The sequence below is a fragment of the Elaeis guineensis genome, chromosome 4 (assembly GCF_000442705.2).
Source record: "Elaeis guineensis isolate ETL-2024a chromosome 4, EG11, whole genome shotgun sequence".
NCBI classification, from domain to species: Eukaryota; Viridiplantae; Streptophyta; class Magnoliopsida; order Arecales; family Arecaceae; genus Elaeis; species Elaeis guineensis.
Window position 1 is genome coordinate 7,575,207 of NC_025996.2, and position 15,207 is coordinate 7,590,413.

The 15,207-nt window shown below is 48.3% G+C and overlaps 1 protein-coding gene across 1 annotated transcript in view; it reads right to left on the bottom strand.

Moving 5' to 3' along the window:
- Nucleotides 1-15,207, bottom strand: part of LOC105044090 (putative E3 ubiquitin-protein ligase LIN) — a 20,056-nt gene continuing 4,849 nt past the window's right edge. The window contains 6 exon segments of the mRNA XM_073255994.1: nucleotides 1-233; nucleotides 323-574; nucleotides 1,329-1,472; nucleotides 1,832-1,942; nucleotides 2,020-2,142; nucleotides 2,536-2,668. Coding sequence (XP_073112095.1) covers nucleotides 216-233; nucleotides 323-574; nucleotides 1,329-1,472; nucleotides 1,832-1,942; nucleotides 2,020-2,142; nucleotides 2,536-2,668 — 781 coding nt within the window. The 3' untranslated portion in view covers nucleotides 1-215.

Here is a 15,207-nt window from a genome sequence, read left to right on the forward strand (position 1 = left end):
TGTCATGAAACACATGTTGAAAAATTATATATACAGCTTATCAGTGAACAGCTAAATGTCGTGAGATTTAATTGAACAAACTTCTAATTTCTTCTTTCTGACATCAATGTTCTGCGTTGAATTGAGATCAAAGAACGTTGAAACAAAGTCAAACACAATGTACTTACCCTCCAACTTTTTACTCATTGTGGAAGTTGTACAAGTTAGGTGGTTTCTCACTCCAGAGCCCAAACCTGAAAACGGAAATAATCGTCCAACTAGTTAGCAGCACTCATCAAAAACCTTAACATTTCAATGAATATGGGCTACAACAGAGTCAAACCTGAATCCTCCCATCAGCAGAACCTGAAAAGAGCAGTTCTCCATCAGAGTCTGACGCCAGGGTTGTAACTTTTGTGTTTGCCCCTCCACCCACTTTAATTGAGGCAACTCTTGTGAGCCTCTCTCGCAACCAAACTTCAATGATCCCACATTTCGTTCCAGTGAACACAAAATCATTGTTCACAATAATGCACTGTATGTCCAATGCTGTGGAGAATGACCGGACTGGTGTTTTTGTAGACAACGAGAAAGCCTTCAATGCAAACTTACAATAGTAAGTGATGAATACATATAACAAAATTCTGCAACCAATTTAAAGTTCGAAGCATCATCGTTTTTTTTTTAGAATCATCATCAGAATACTATTGGTGGCAAAACTCAAAATAAGAATTAATTATCAGAATTTATATATAGGACAATATACCATCCAACAACTTGGCCAGCAGCCATCAACATATTTGGAGCTATCTGTGTAGCTCTACTTTTTGGGAATTTTGCAAAATTGCTTCCTTTATTTGTGTTTTAGTAACTCAGGCCATATTTATGTTGTTGTCTTGTTCCTGTTCTTGTTCTTCTTGTTCCTGATGCTGTTATTGTTCTTGCTGTTAGTGTACAATGTTTTTTTAAATTTTATTTTATTTTATTTTCCAGAAATGGGCCAAGTTGAAACTTTCGGGTGCTTTAAACTACGGAGAACTTCAGCCATTTAATGTAAAAATTATGTATGTGCATTCACCACTCAACAGAAATGTGCATTCTCACAAATAAAGTGGCCTGAATTTGCAAGAAAGAAATTTAGCTGCTTTTGGGGAATTTCCCTTTTATTTCGGGAGATTCAGCAGCTAACATGATGGTGGCTGATGGATAATTTAATTATGGAAGTATGTGCATGATAATTTTGCAAATAGAGCAGATCTACCAGATACAATTGGATGTTATAATCATATACTTGCTAGCTTAAGCAAGTAAAATGACAGTCGTTTATCAGACAACCACCTAAAACACACCTTGCCAGCTGTCCCATCAACAGAAGATCCACCAGCGAAGAGAATATCATCTTGAATGAACAAGGCATGAATAGTCTGCTTGCCAAGCAGTTTTCTTGTCCCGGAATAAAATGTATTTGATCTGCATTTGCGCAGATCTACTTCCTGCACATACATCCATCAACTAGTTCAGCACAGGTACAATTAAAATCTTGATAGCTTCATACTCCATAGATAACAATATTTGCCATTATATATGTGTAAAATGGAATCTAGTAGATGCGATTATATGCTTATTAGAAGTGCACAAAATGGACATATAAATTTTACATTGCAAACACTCAACCTGTTGGCACCCTCTTCGCAAGGGTGAGATCCAGGTTTCAAATACTAGTGATGGCATCCTGAGAAAAGGAGGGGGTTTGTGGGTTGGTGTGGTTTGTGGGCAGGTATATCACAAATAACAGGGTGCTACATTTGACTATGATAACACAGACAAGTATGAAAGTAAATTCAAGAAGAACCTGGATGCTGTAGCCAGAGCACCCACAGTACAGACTGTCTTCCATTATGGCTAAGCATTTGACATTTTTGTTGAAATTTACATGCTTTGGAGATCCATTCCAGTCATAAACCTGCAAAGCACGATTACTATTAAGGGTACTCAACCATGCTTGCCACAATATATTGAAATGCCATCAAGAGCACTGACCTTAGCACCGGTTCCTTGAGATGTAAAACATAGAAGGTTAGCGTTAGCGGCTAAGCAATTGACTGTATCTTTAGTGTCATGAATCTGAACAGGATGGATTTCATCAGGCCTGATTGCCCAAACCTATAGGTAAGACAGATATTTAGAGACTTTTTGTAAACCATGCATGCATCAAACTTGGTATCAAAATTTTAGTGGAGAAAACAGTTTTTAGCAACAGTACATGTCTGTCTACCATTAGATTAGTTGGGTCTTGTAAGGGGCTGTTGGTTAAGAGCTGTTGCATTGACCAACATCAAGTATGAGTGAATTTGAATTCAATCATCATTATACCTCATTCAAATCATGCTAGATTTAATTCATAAATAAAACAGTTTTCACTATATTCAGTTCATGCAAATTTCTTGGCATCTAACTTACAAGGAACTATCTAACTATTGTCCAAGGCATTAAAAATTCTCAACAAATTTAGTAACTTCCTAGTTGAACTTTGCACCTGATCAGTTTCAAGTTCACCATGGAGTAAATGGCATGATACAGGGATCTGGTCATGGCCAAGAAGGTTCCAGATGAAATCCTAGGAAGAAATTTGCTTATATTATCCCTTAGTTGGCGCAAATTCCTACAAGGATAATTCTCTAAAGCCCAACTGGCATTGGAACAAGAGAAGACAAATAACAGAGTCGCCAGAAAATATCTAAGCATGTGATCCTCCCAGCTTAAGAAGAAATTTACACATTTGTGTACTTCTGCAAACTTTGAATAATATTCTGTTTAACTGTTATGCACTGATTAGCATCATATTAGATGAAATCCTTTGAAGACTAAGATAATAGATTTTTCTTCTCATAATTTTGGGTAGCAGTATTTCAGTATCAATGAAATTAACATTGAACTAAAGTGGAAGTAGCTTGTTGTTTAATAAAATATCTTAATATTTACTTAAATGACATTCATGTAAATAAGATTTATCTTTAGCAGAAGATAAGATTTATCCTATCAACTTATTGATTCAACCAACCTTCTTAAGTGAACCAACATAACTAGCCTGTAATTGGATTCAAAGGATTATGATCCATAGAGAAAATAGATAAAGGGAGAGTGCAGACCATTTTGAATGAGGAGGAGATGATGATGATATTGGATAAGAAGTTGAGGGTTTGGTTTGCAACATAAAGTAATTGAGTTTACATTTGGTGTTTATGAATCTTGTAGTCCGTTCTAAGCTTCTTTTCTTTTCAAATTTGAAACAATATGGCCTTTCCAAAATTTTTTCTCTATAGGCACCTTTACCAATCATCCTAAGCAAGGTCTACTGAACTATACTGAATCGGCCAATTCCAATCATGCTGAACCAGACTAGTCAGTTACCAGCATGACTCAAGGCATCAGTTTGAAATGTAAGCACGGTAATGCATTGGAGCTCCTATGGAGGAAGAGGGAGGGGAGAGAGAGAGAGAGGGTGGGAGAGGAAGGAAGAAAGAGAAAGGGAGGGCGAGGGAGGGAGGGAGGGATCAAATGCCCTCATCAAAATAGAGGATCTCCTTTTTTTGTTTCGAAACATGGGAACTGTTGGGTATAAAATACCCACAGCCGAAACCCTCAGCGGAATCGACGACGGAACAACACGGCTCCGCCCGGACTCCTACGGGAGCCGGGCTCCGCCTCCGACATCGACTGCAGAACGGCTCCGCCCGGACTCCTACGGGAGCCGGGCTCCGCCTCCGACATCGGCTGCAGAACGGCTCCGCCCGGACTCCTACGGGAGCCGGGCTCCGCCTCCGACATCGGCTGCAGAACGGCTCCGCCCGGACTCCTACGGGAACCGGGCTCCGCCTCCGACATCGGCTACAGAACGGCTCCGCCCGGACTCCTACGGGAGCCGGGCTCCGCCTCCGACATCGGCTGCAGAACGGCTCCGCCCGAACTCCTACGGGAACCGGGCTCCGCCTCCGACATCGGCTGCAGAACGGCTCCGCCCGGACTCCTACGGGAGCCGGGCTCCGCCTCCGACATCGGCTACAGAACGGCTCCGCCCGGACTCCTACGGGAGCCGGGCTCCGCCTCGATATCAATTGCTGGTAAGCTCCATCCGGACTCCCACGGGAGCCGGACTTCACCTTTAACTTTGATTGCAGAGGACTCCGCCCAGACTCCTACGGGAGTCGGACTCCGCCAGCAGCTCCAGCTCCGAGAGGGTTCCGCCCGGACTCCCGCGGAAGTCGGGCTCCACCCACGACCCCAACCGATAGGAGGACCCCTCCCGGACCTCTACAGAGGCCAAACTCCGACCGCTGCCAAGCTTCAATCAACAGGTCCGCGCCCCTTGGCAGGTCACAATAACAACCATGATCCTGTTCCACTTCTTGTAGCGGATTCCGCGCGGCTCCATCACCCCCTGCGGCGGACCCATTACTCTCTGACAGGCTGTGTCAACGGCCATGATTCTGCTCCACTCCCTGCGGCAGGTGCTGCGCGACTCCACTACTCCCTGACAGCTAGCGGCAACGGACGCCGCTCCACTACCTGCAACTGGCTCTACGTAGCAGGCCGTAACAATAGCCACGTGTCTGCTCCACTATCCTTCGCAATCAATTCCCCTGATCATGGGCGGCCCACTACCAGACAGTTACAAACGTCGCCATCAATCCGTTGCCCCCTCCGCCTATAAAAAGGGGATTCAGATACGTTATTCTCTAAGCTCATTTTCTTATCTCAAAACTCTGCTAAATTCTTCGTTCGAGCACTCCATTCTTGTTGAGGCAGAGAACTGACTTGAGCGTCGGAGGGTCTTGCCGGAGCAACCCCACCTCCGGTTTAGACTTCCCTTGCAGGTCCCGGCGGCGACCGCGGCTTCCCCGACTCCAGCTTCTCCGGCGCAAGCAGATTTTTGCACCAACAGGATTGGCGCTAGAGGAAGGGGGCGCTTGTGTCTTCGCAGTACCCTTGTTCTTGAAGGAGCGCTCAACGGATCCGCTTCCGGCCATCTTTTCCGGCGCCCAATCCTCCTTCCTTCATCGGATGCCCTCTCACGAGGTTTCTGCACGACTACCTCCGGCTATGGTCGTCGATAAGGGGTGGCCGGATGACCGGTCTCTGCCGGATTCCGTCAACGTCATCTCGGGAGAATCCCGCGGGGGGCAATCAGCGCACCAGCTGCATCCCCCAAGCGACAAAAAGTTGAAGAACCCATAACCTTCACTGAAGTGGACACCCAAGGAGTCCAATTCCCTCATAACGACGCAGTCGTAGTTTCTTGAACATAGCAAATTACGACGTCCGTCGCATTCTCATCGACAACGGGAGTTCGGCCGACATCCTGTTCTACGACGCCTTTTCAAGAATGGCCACTCTTAGCGGTCGTCTGAGATCAATTTGCTCCCCCTTGATAGGGTTCACCGGTGACGCCGTTCCAACGGAGGGAATGACAGCTCTGACTATGACCGCGGGCCAGTATCCAAAGCAGTCCAGAGCTTTGGTGAATTTCCTGGTGGTAAAGGCGCCATCCGCCTACAACGCAATCCTTGGTCGACCCGGCCTCAATGCCCTCAGAGCTGTTGTTTTAACCTATCATTTGAAATTGAAGTTCCCCACCAGCCAGAGGATCGGAGAAGTCCGGGGAGACCAAGCCCTGGCCAGACATTGCTACAACATCGCCTTGCAAAGGAGCGATCAAGCGGACCTCTGTCCGGTCGATGGATTGGACGCTCGCGATGACCTCACTGAAGAGAGGGGCGGTCCTATCGAAGACCTAATACCAATCCCTCTAAATGATGGGAACACGGAGCATGTGGTGTTAATTGGCTCCAACCTGGGGAGGAGGTGCGACGCATCTCGTTGATTTCCTCCGAAGGAATGCGGACGTTTTCGCATGGGTCCCGGCGGATATGCCAGGGATCGACACAGAAGTCATGGAACATCATCTGGCGGTCGACCCTAAACACCGGCCTACAAAAGAAAAAATCCGGAGTCATGCCCCAGAGAGGCAGAAGCGATAGCCGAGGAAGTAGATAAGCTTCTCAAGGCCGGATTTATTAAGGAAGTCAATTATCCTGAGTGGATCTCCAATGTCGTTTTGGTCAAGAAAGCAAACGGCAAGTGGAGGATGTGTATCGACTTCAAAAAGCTGAATAAGGCTTGTCCAAAGGACAGCTACCCCCTTCCCAGAATCGACCAACTGGTGGACGCTACCTCAGGCCATGAGCTCCTAACTTTTATGGACGCGTTCTCCGGCTATAACCAGATTAGAATGGCATCGGAAGATGAAGAAAAGACAGCTTTCATCACTAATCGCGGCCTTTACTGCTACAGGGTCATGCGTTCGGCCTTAAGAACGCGGGCGCCACCTATCAACGACTGGTGAACAAAATCTTCAAAGAGCAGATCGGCCGAAACATGGAGGTTTACGTGGACGATATGCTTGTAAAAAGCAGGTCCTCCAGAAATCATGTCGCCGACCTCGAGGAAACCTTTGGTGCTCTTCGAAAGTATAAAATGAAGCTGAACCCGACTAAATGTGCTTTTGGGGTAACCTCAGGAAAGTTCCTGGGCTTCATGGTATCGGAGCGTGGGATTGAGGCCAATCCGGAGAAAATTCGCGCCATCCAAAATATGGCCGCCCCAAGGTCGATCAAGGAGGTTCAGTGCCTCACGGGAGGATTGTGGCTCTTAATCGCTTTGTCGTGAGGTCGGCCGAACGATGTTTGCCCTTCTTTCAAACCCTCAAGCAACCGAAGAACTTCTGTTGGACCTCTGAATGCCAACAGGCATTCGAAGAATTAAAAGGCTACCTTGGCTCACCCCCACTGCTGGCGAAACCCGAACCTGGGGAGGAACTATTTTTGTACCTGGCGGTCTCTCCCACAGCCCTCGCAGCTGTCCTTGTCAAAGAAGAAATGAAAGTCCAGCGGCCGGTCTCTACATTAGCCGTGCGCTGAGGGACGCCGAGACCAGGTATACTAAATTAGAAAAACTGACCTACACCTTGTTGATTGCAGCTCGGAGACTCCGACCTTACTTTCAAGGGCACACGGTGACGCTACTCACCGATCAACCGATCAAGGCGGTTTTGCACCGAGCTGATACCTCTGGAAGAATGGCAAAATGGGCAATCGAGCTCACAGAATTCGACATCAACTACAAACCTAGACCAGCAATAAAGGCCCAAATATTGGCAGATTTCATAGTAGAATGCACCATCCCCGAGGAGGCCGAACCTGAGCGAAGCAAAGTCGACGACCTGAAGACTCAACCGAACTCCCCCAACGAAGAAGCCAGTCCCTCCGATTGCTTTTGGACCCTCTATGTGGACGGATCTTCCAACATGGCAGGCGCGGGTGCAGGCCTGATCTTGGTCAGCCCGGAGGGAGTCGTCGCGGAGTACGCTCTGCGTTTCGAGTTTCCCGCAACAAACAATGGAGCGGAATATGAAGCTCTGATTGCAGGATTAAGGGTCGCCAAAGAGCTTGGAATAGGTCAGCTCCGGGTGCACAGCGACTCCCAACTTGTGGTGGGGCAAGTCAGCGGGAGTTATGAAGCACGGGAGGACAGTATGGCCAAATATCTTGAGAAAGTGAAGGAGTTCACCCTACCTTTAGCAGTTTTGACATCAGGCAGATTCCAAGTCGGAGAATACCAGAGCCGATCTTCTCTCCAAACTGGCGACATCGGCTCCGGCCGAATTGCCCAAAGGCGTCCTCTTTGAAGTTCTAAAACATCCGAGTACGGAGGAACCGCGGCCCGTAATGGAGATCGACCACGAGCCCAGCTGGGTCGACCCACTGATAACCTATCTTAGGGATGGAATTCTCCCCCAGGACGCGAAAGAGGCCCGAAAACTCCGAAATCAAGCCTCCCGGTACATCCTTTATGAGGGCAAATTATACAAAAGATCATACTCCTTGCCCCTCTTAAGGTGTCTCCGGCCCTCAGAAGCTGACTACGCTTTATGGGAAGTACACGAGGGGGCTTGCGAAACCATTTGGGTGCCAGATCTTTATCCCACAAGCTACTCCGCCAAGGGTATTACTGGCCAACAATGCATCGTGATTCGATTGAATATGTCAAGAAGTGTGATCGATGCCAGAGATACGCCAACGTCCAGAGACAACCCGCTACCGAGCTCACACCTCTGAGTGCCCCATGGCCTTTTGCACAATGGGGGATGGATATTCTTGGCCCCTTTCCCATGGCGTCTGGGCAAAGGAAGTTCCTCCTTGTGGCGATCGACTACTTCACCAAATGGGTCGAGGCCGAACCACTAGCAAAAATCACAGAAGCAAAAGTACAAGATTTCGTTTGGAAGTCAATAGTGTGCAGGTTCGGTCTGCCTAGAACCCTAATCACTGATAACGGACGGCAATTCGCGGGAGCAGATTCGCCGAATTCTGTGAAGATCTAAACATCTCCCACAACTTCACATCAGTAGCCCACCCTCAAGCGAACGGCGAAGCTGAGGTAACTAACAGAACCCTGTTGCAGGGAATTAAGACAAGGCTGGAAAAAGCAAAAGGAACTTGGCGGACGAACTTTATCATGTGCTATGGGCGTACCGAACCACCCAGAGGCTACCTACGGGGGAGACTCCCTTTGCTTTAGCCTTCGGTACGGAAGCCGTCATCCCGATCGAGCTTAAACTCCCGTCGGCACGAGTCGTGACATTCGATGAACCCCAAAATGCACAAAGTCTCAGAACCAACCTCGACCTACTGGAAGAAAGACGGGAGATTGCTCAGGTTCGAATGACAGCCTACAGACAGAAAGTTGCCCGATATTACAACGCCCGGGTCAAGAGCAAAGCCTTTAAAGCAGGAGATCTGTGCTTCGACGAGCTGCTGTCTCACAACCTCAGGACCGGGGGAAGCTCGCCCCGAACTGGGAGGGACCCTATGAGGTTAAGGAAGTAGTTCGGCCTGGAACTTATTATCTCAAGGAGCTCGGAGGAGCCGACCTCCCGCGACCGTGGAGCTCAGAAAACTTACGGATGTACTACCAGTAACTTCGTTTTAGTCGAAAATCGCATACCCATGCGTCTTTAGACGATTCAAGCAAACTGTGTCAAACACAAAAGGGCAATCTCATAAAGTCGAAGGCCCGTTCTTTTAGACCGGATGGGGGGAGAGGCCTTACAACGCCCATATGTGCCCCCACAGCCCTGTTAGGGACAGGAGGAGAACCTCGCCCTAACTTGAGCAAAGTCGAAGACCCGTTCTTTTAGACCGGATGGGGGGAGAGGCCTTACAACGCCCATATGTGCCCCCACAGCCCTGTTAGGGACAGGAGGAGAACCTCGCCCTAACTTGAGCAAAGTCGAAGGCCCGATTCTTTTAGACCGGATGGGGGGAGAGGCCTTACAACGCCCATACGTGCCCCCACAGCCCTGTTAGGGACAGGAGGAGAACCTCGCCCTAACTTGAGCAAAGTCAAAGGCCCGTTCTTTTAGACCGGATGGGGGGAGAGGCTTTACAACGCCCTAATGTGCCCCCACAGTCATGTCAGGGACAGGAGGAGAACCTCGCCCTGACACGAGCAAAGTCGAAGGCCCGGTTCTTTTAGACCGGATGGGGGAGAGGCCTTACAGCGCCCTAACGCGCCCCCACAAGCCAGGCTGATAACGAGAGGAAAACCTCACGCCGGCTCGAGCAAAATGAAAGGTCCGGACTCCTACGGGAGCCGGGTTCCATCCGATGCCAAAGAAGGTTTCATCCGGACTCCTATGGGAGCCGGGTTCCGACGCCAAGGAAAGCTTCACCCGGACTCCTACGGGAGCCGGGTTCCATCCACGACGCCAAAGAAGGTTTCATCCGGACTCCTACGGGAGCCGGGTTCCGACGCCAAGGAAAGCTTCACCCGGACTCCTACGGGAGCCGGGTTCCGTCCACGACGCCAAAGAAGGTTTCATCCGGACTCCTACGGGAGCCGGGCTCCGACGACAAGGAAGGCTTCACCCGGACTCCCACGGGAGTCGGGTTCCATCGCCGACATCAGCCGCAGGACAACCCCGCCCGGACTACTATGGGAACCGGGCTCCGCTGACAACAGCAGCTGCCGATAGGCCTTGTCCAGATCCCTACGGGACCCGGACTTTGCCTACGACTTTGATTACAGGAAAACTTCGCCTGAACCCTACGAGAGCCAGGCTACTCCAACTTCAGGAGGGCTTCTCCGTTCGGACTCCCAAGGGAGCCGAACTTAGCTCCAACTTCAGCAGAGAAAAAACCCAAGCAAAAAAAAAGGAAAGCAAACAGTGCCCGAAGGCAACGGAAGCTCAACCCCCAAATTCAAGCCCTAGGAGGGACTTCGGCCCGAAGGGCCCCAAGCGAACCTGCAACCGTCGACAATCTCGGGTATCTCCGAACGGCGTAAGAACCGAAAAGTAGCTCGGACAAACGACAACCCCACATGAACAAGAGAGGTCGTCGACGACCTTGGACGACGAGATGTAGACAAAGAGAAGGAAAGGAAAATGAAGAAGTTCGACAGACAACTATTTAATACGAGATCAGACGAGGTAACAAAATCTCTTTTTCATTTAATAAGAGTATACGTTACAGGACCCGGTGGGTCAGGAAAAAAGAAGAAGAAGATACACGTCGTCGCAAGCCTCGCAAACACGGTTCGAAAGGGTGCACCGGAGGCCACTCCGAGCTGCGAACTCCTCTTCCCATCTCTGTCCTTCTCGATCGCGTTCTCCAGTGCGTGTAACGCTCTCGCCCCATCTCGCCTCATTCCGTCTCCGAAGTCCCAACCCTAGCGGGAAAAGGGTGGGATAGATCTCCGGAGGTGGTAAGGGCAACGGCGGCAGTAGCGAAGACCTGTTTCAAGAAGAACCGGAGTCACCTTGGAAGCGGTAGCGACGCCAGAGATGTGCTTCATCTCCGAATGCCCCGCGACAGCCGCCACCCAAAATGCTCCGGCAAGGTCGGCATGCGCTACTTCCACCGTCCCCGCAACAAGTTCACTGTCCCGCCGTCGACGCCGACCGCCTCCGGTCCCTCGCCCCGACGGCATCATGGATCCCGTCATGGCTTATGACGGCAGCTCTGCCCTCTTGACCGGTATCACTCCGCCTTGCTACTCGAAATTCGCGGGCAGAATAACTTCACCGACAGCCCCCGTTACTAAACCCCTGTTGTTGAAGAATTCTTCCTGAGCTCCCTTTAAAACGACGGAGATTCTCATCGGACGCCATTCTCCTCCTCACCTTCCTCCAAGCCCTAAAAATCTCCTCAAGAACAGCCTCCAGGGTAGAGGACATGGTGTAGAAACCCTCGGAAAAGGATTGGGGGGGAGCTGAAGAAGGCAAGGACTGGTGCGAGGGAAACAAGGCTCTCAGGCGAAAGAAGGGCGCCAGGATAAAGCCATGAAAGGACTGGGGGGTTTAAATAGCCGACGGATCCTATCGCAGTTATGGCGGCGAGTCTTCCTGGGCCAACTGGTGCGCCCCACGTGTCGCGCTTATCCCCTTCATCGCTATCGAGGGTTGACTGTTCGCCAATTTCCGTGGCACGGCGCTTGGGGATCGCGTTTCGACGGGGTTCCGAAAAGACTCTTCAGATCACCTCACCGAAAAGCGGGCTCTGACGTAATATCTGGAGGCGCAGTGCGCAGGATTCGAAGGGACGGTTCCGCTGTACCCATCTCTCTCTCTGTGTACTTCTTCGTCTGAAATTCAAATTCGGAAGTAGGGGGACTGGTGTTGGGTATAAAATACCCACAGCCGAAACCCTCAGCGAATCGACGACGGAACAACACGCTCCGCCCGGACTCCTACGGGAGCCGGGCTCCGCCTCCGACATCGGCTGCAGAACGGCTCCGCCCGGACTCCTACGGGAGCCGGGCTCCGCCTCCGACATCAGCTGCAGAACGACTCCGCCCGGACTCCTACGGGAGCCGGGCTCCGCCTCCGACATCGGCTGCAGAACGGCTCCGCCCGGACTACGGAACGGCTCCGCCTCGACATCGGCTACAGAACGGCTCCGCCCGGACTCCTACGGGAGCCGGGCTCCGCCTCCGACATCGCTACAGAGCGGCTCCCCCGACATCGCTGCAGACGACTCCGCCCGACCTACAGGACCGGCTCCGCCTCCGACATCGGCTGCAGAACGGCTCCCCGACTCCTACGGACCGGCTCCGCCTCCGACATCGGCTACAGAACGGCTCCGCCCGGACTCCTACGGGAGCCGGGCTCCGCCTCCGACATCGCTGCAGAACGGCTCCGCCCGGACTCCTACGGGAGCCGGGCTCCGCCTCGGTATCAATTGCTGGTAAGCTCCATTCGGACTCCCACGGGAGCCGGACTTCACCTTAACTTTGATTGCAGAGGACTCCGCCCAGACTCCTACGGGAGTCGGACTCCGCCAGCAGCTCCAGCTCCGAGAGGGTTCCGCCCGGACTCCCACGGAAGTCGGGCTCCACCCACGACCCCAACCGATAGGAGGACCCCTCCCGGACCTCTACAGAGGCCAAACTCCGACCGCTGCCAAGCTTCAATCAACAGGTCCGCGCCCTTGGCAGGTCACAATAACAACCATGATCATGTTCCACTTCTTGTAGCGGATTCCGCGCGGCTCCATCACCCCCTGCGGCGGACCCATTACTCTCTGACAGGCTGTGTCAACGGCCATGATTCTGCTCCACTCCCTGCGGCAGGTGCTGCGTGACTCCACTACTCCCTGACAGCTAGCGGCAAAGGACGCCGCTCCACTACCTGCAACTGGCTCTACGTAGCAGGCCGTAACAATAGCCACGTGTCTGCTCCACTATCCTTCGCAATCAATTCTCCTGATCATGGGCGGCCCACTACCAGACGGTTACAAACGTCGCCATCAATCCGTTGCCCCCTCCGCCTATAAAAGGGGGACTCAGATACGTTATTCTCTAAGCTCATTTTCTTATCTCAAAACTCTGCTAAATTCTCCGTTCGAGCACTCCATTCTTGTTGAGGCAGAGAACTGACTTGAGCGTCGGAGGGTCTTGCCGGAGCAACCCCACCTCCGGTTTAGACTTCCCTTGCAGGTCCCGGGCGACTGCGGCTTCCCCGACTCCAGCTTCTCCGACGCAAGCAGATTTTTGCACCAACAGGAACCTTTTTTTTTTGCTGATTTCAATTCAAAATCGCCTGAAAAAGAAAAAAAAGGGGCCCAACTCTCCTTGTGTTGTAATGCCTCCGGAATGGACGGTACGAACTTATGCTATGCTGAATCATTCCCCAGCTGGTACTCCTTCCGATACCAATTCAGAAAACCTTGATCCTCACTTTAAGTTTTGTGTTTTTTAATACTTGTAATAAATTCCAAGTCTAGATGCTGTTTTAAACTATAACCACCAATTTGAAGGTGATGTGTTGTTTTAAAGTAAAAAATTTAGGATGATATTCAAAGGTTGCGGTTTATTATTGAAAATTTGGACACCATGAGTGGCTTTAGCCTATGATTTCTAGCCTATGGTTACGTGCAAAGATCTTGACTTAATCTTCTTTAGAAATTTGATTTCTAAGTTACTTTGAAATCATGTTTTGATTTATTATTTGAAATTATGAAATTAGGAGTTTTTCAAATTGATATTTTTGAGCTTTTGTGTATGTCTATTAACCTTAGATTATGTTCTTATGGTAACCTCTTCTACATCTATTGTTTTCATTTGAGTTTTTGAATAAATGTGCCATACAACATTTGTGAAATTCTTTCAAATATAAAGAAATAATATTATATTCAAAATACATATGCCGACCTATATCTACATAGTATCTTTGGCTTCAATAATATTGTTGATGAGGATGGGTGTGGACTTTTGTCCAAGTGGTATAAGTGAACCTCAATGATACATGTAGCCTTATCCGGTGCATATGTTTGTACATCCATACGTATGTACGTGTGAATGTGTGTATGTATGTATGGACATATGTATATATGTATATACATACATATTTACATATATATGTATGTATATATGTATGTTTGTATGTACATACATATGTACACATGTTCATACATATGTATGTACATAGATTACGTTTATGTATGCATGTGTATATAAGCTGGGTTCATTTGCAAGAGCAGTAATAATTTATGTGGCCCCAAAATGCAAGTAAATCTTTATAAGAATTGTGATCTTACCTGAACCATTTGAACTATCTTATGAACTTTTGTAAGAAATTTGCTTTTATAGGAATTATATGAACTATTTTGTTTTTGAAGTCCTTGCAAAGTTATGTTTTGACCATTTCCTTGTAGATTTTTTATTTTGGCATTTTACTATAAGTGCACCTACACTTGAGCTTTCCACTTAATTCATGTCTTACGTTTCAAAAGTCATTATTTTCAATTGGAACTAAATTCTTTTGACCATGCAAAATTTAACAAAGCTATGTAGCTCAGTTTAACCTGTCAGACAATCTTTTTGAAGTAATTAATGAGAGTAAACAAGACCCTTCTGAAAGAAAGAGGACTCAATGTTTTGATGTTGCTTTTTGAAACTAGTGATTACTGAATTAACACCTATAAAATGATGATTTGTGCTTTGTTTATATTTTGAGGTATAGTTTTACGTGAAATAAATTATCTTCAAAGCTTTGTAACCGGATTTTATTTAAGATTATGTTTTCTGATATATCTTTAGTTATGTTCTATTCAATTATATATTGTCTCTCTTCAGCATGGTTTAACATTTGATGTTATTTTAGAGCAACTATGATAATATCAACATGGCATTTGAGTAAGCTCATCTCAGGCCATGACATTAATAATAGCTAAGTTTGCTGGTCCACATTATCAGAGCCTTGTCTTCACTTCCAATTGAGATTTTTTATTGGTGATCAAAAGATTTACATCCAGTAAACCCAGATGAGCATCTTCTATCATGCCCCTTGCACTCCCATGAATTAGAGAAAGGTGCATAATACTTCAAACCAGACTAAATGCATTAGCTCTTGTAAAAAAGTGGGTATGATTATACAGGATGCCCAGAACTGATTTGGCAGAATTAGAAGAGAAGCAGATCTATATAAATTGCAGGCTGATCTTGGTAAAAGAATAGTTTCTAAGCAAATTAAAGAATATGGGATCAAGGATTGATACTTTGATTCTTGATTAGAGAACTTGAACAAGAAACAAATTTTTCATTCAAATCAGGAACTTATGATGATGGCTATCACATACTTCATTTGTCCTTGTTTATTTGTTGGAAGGT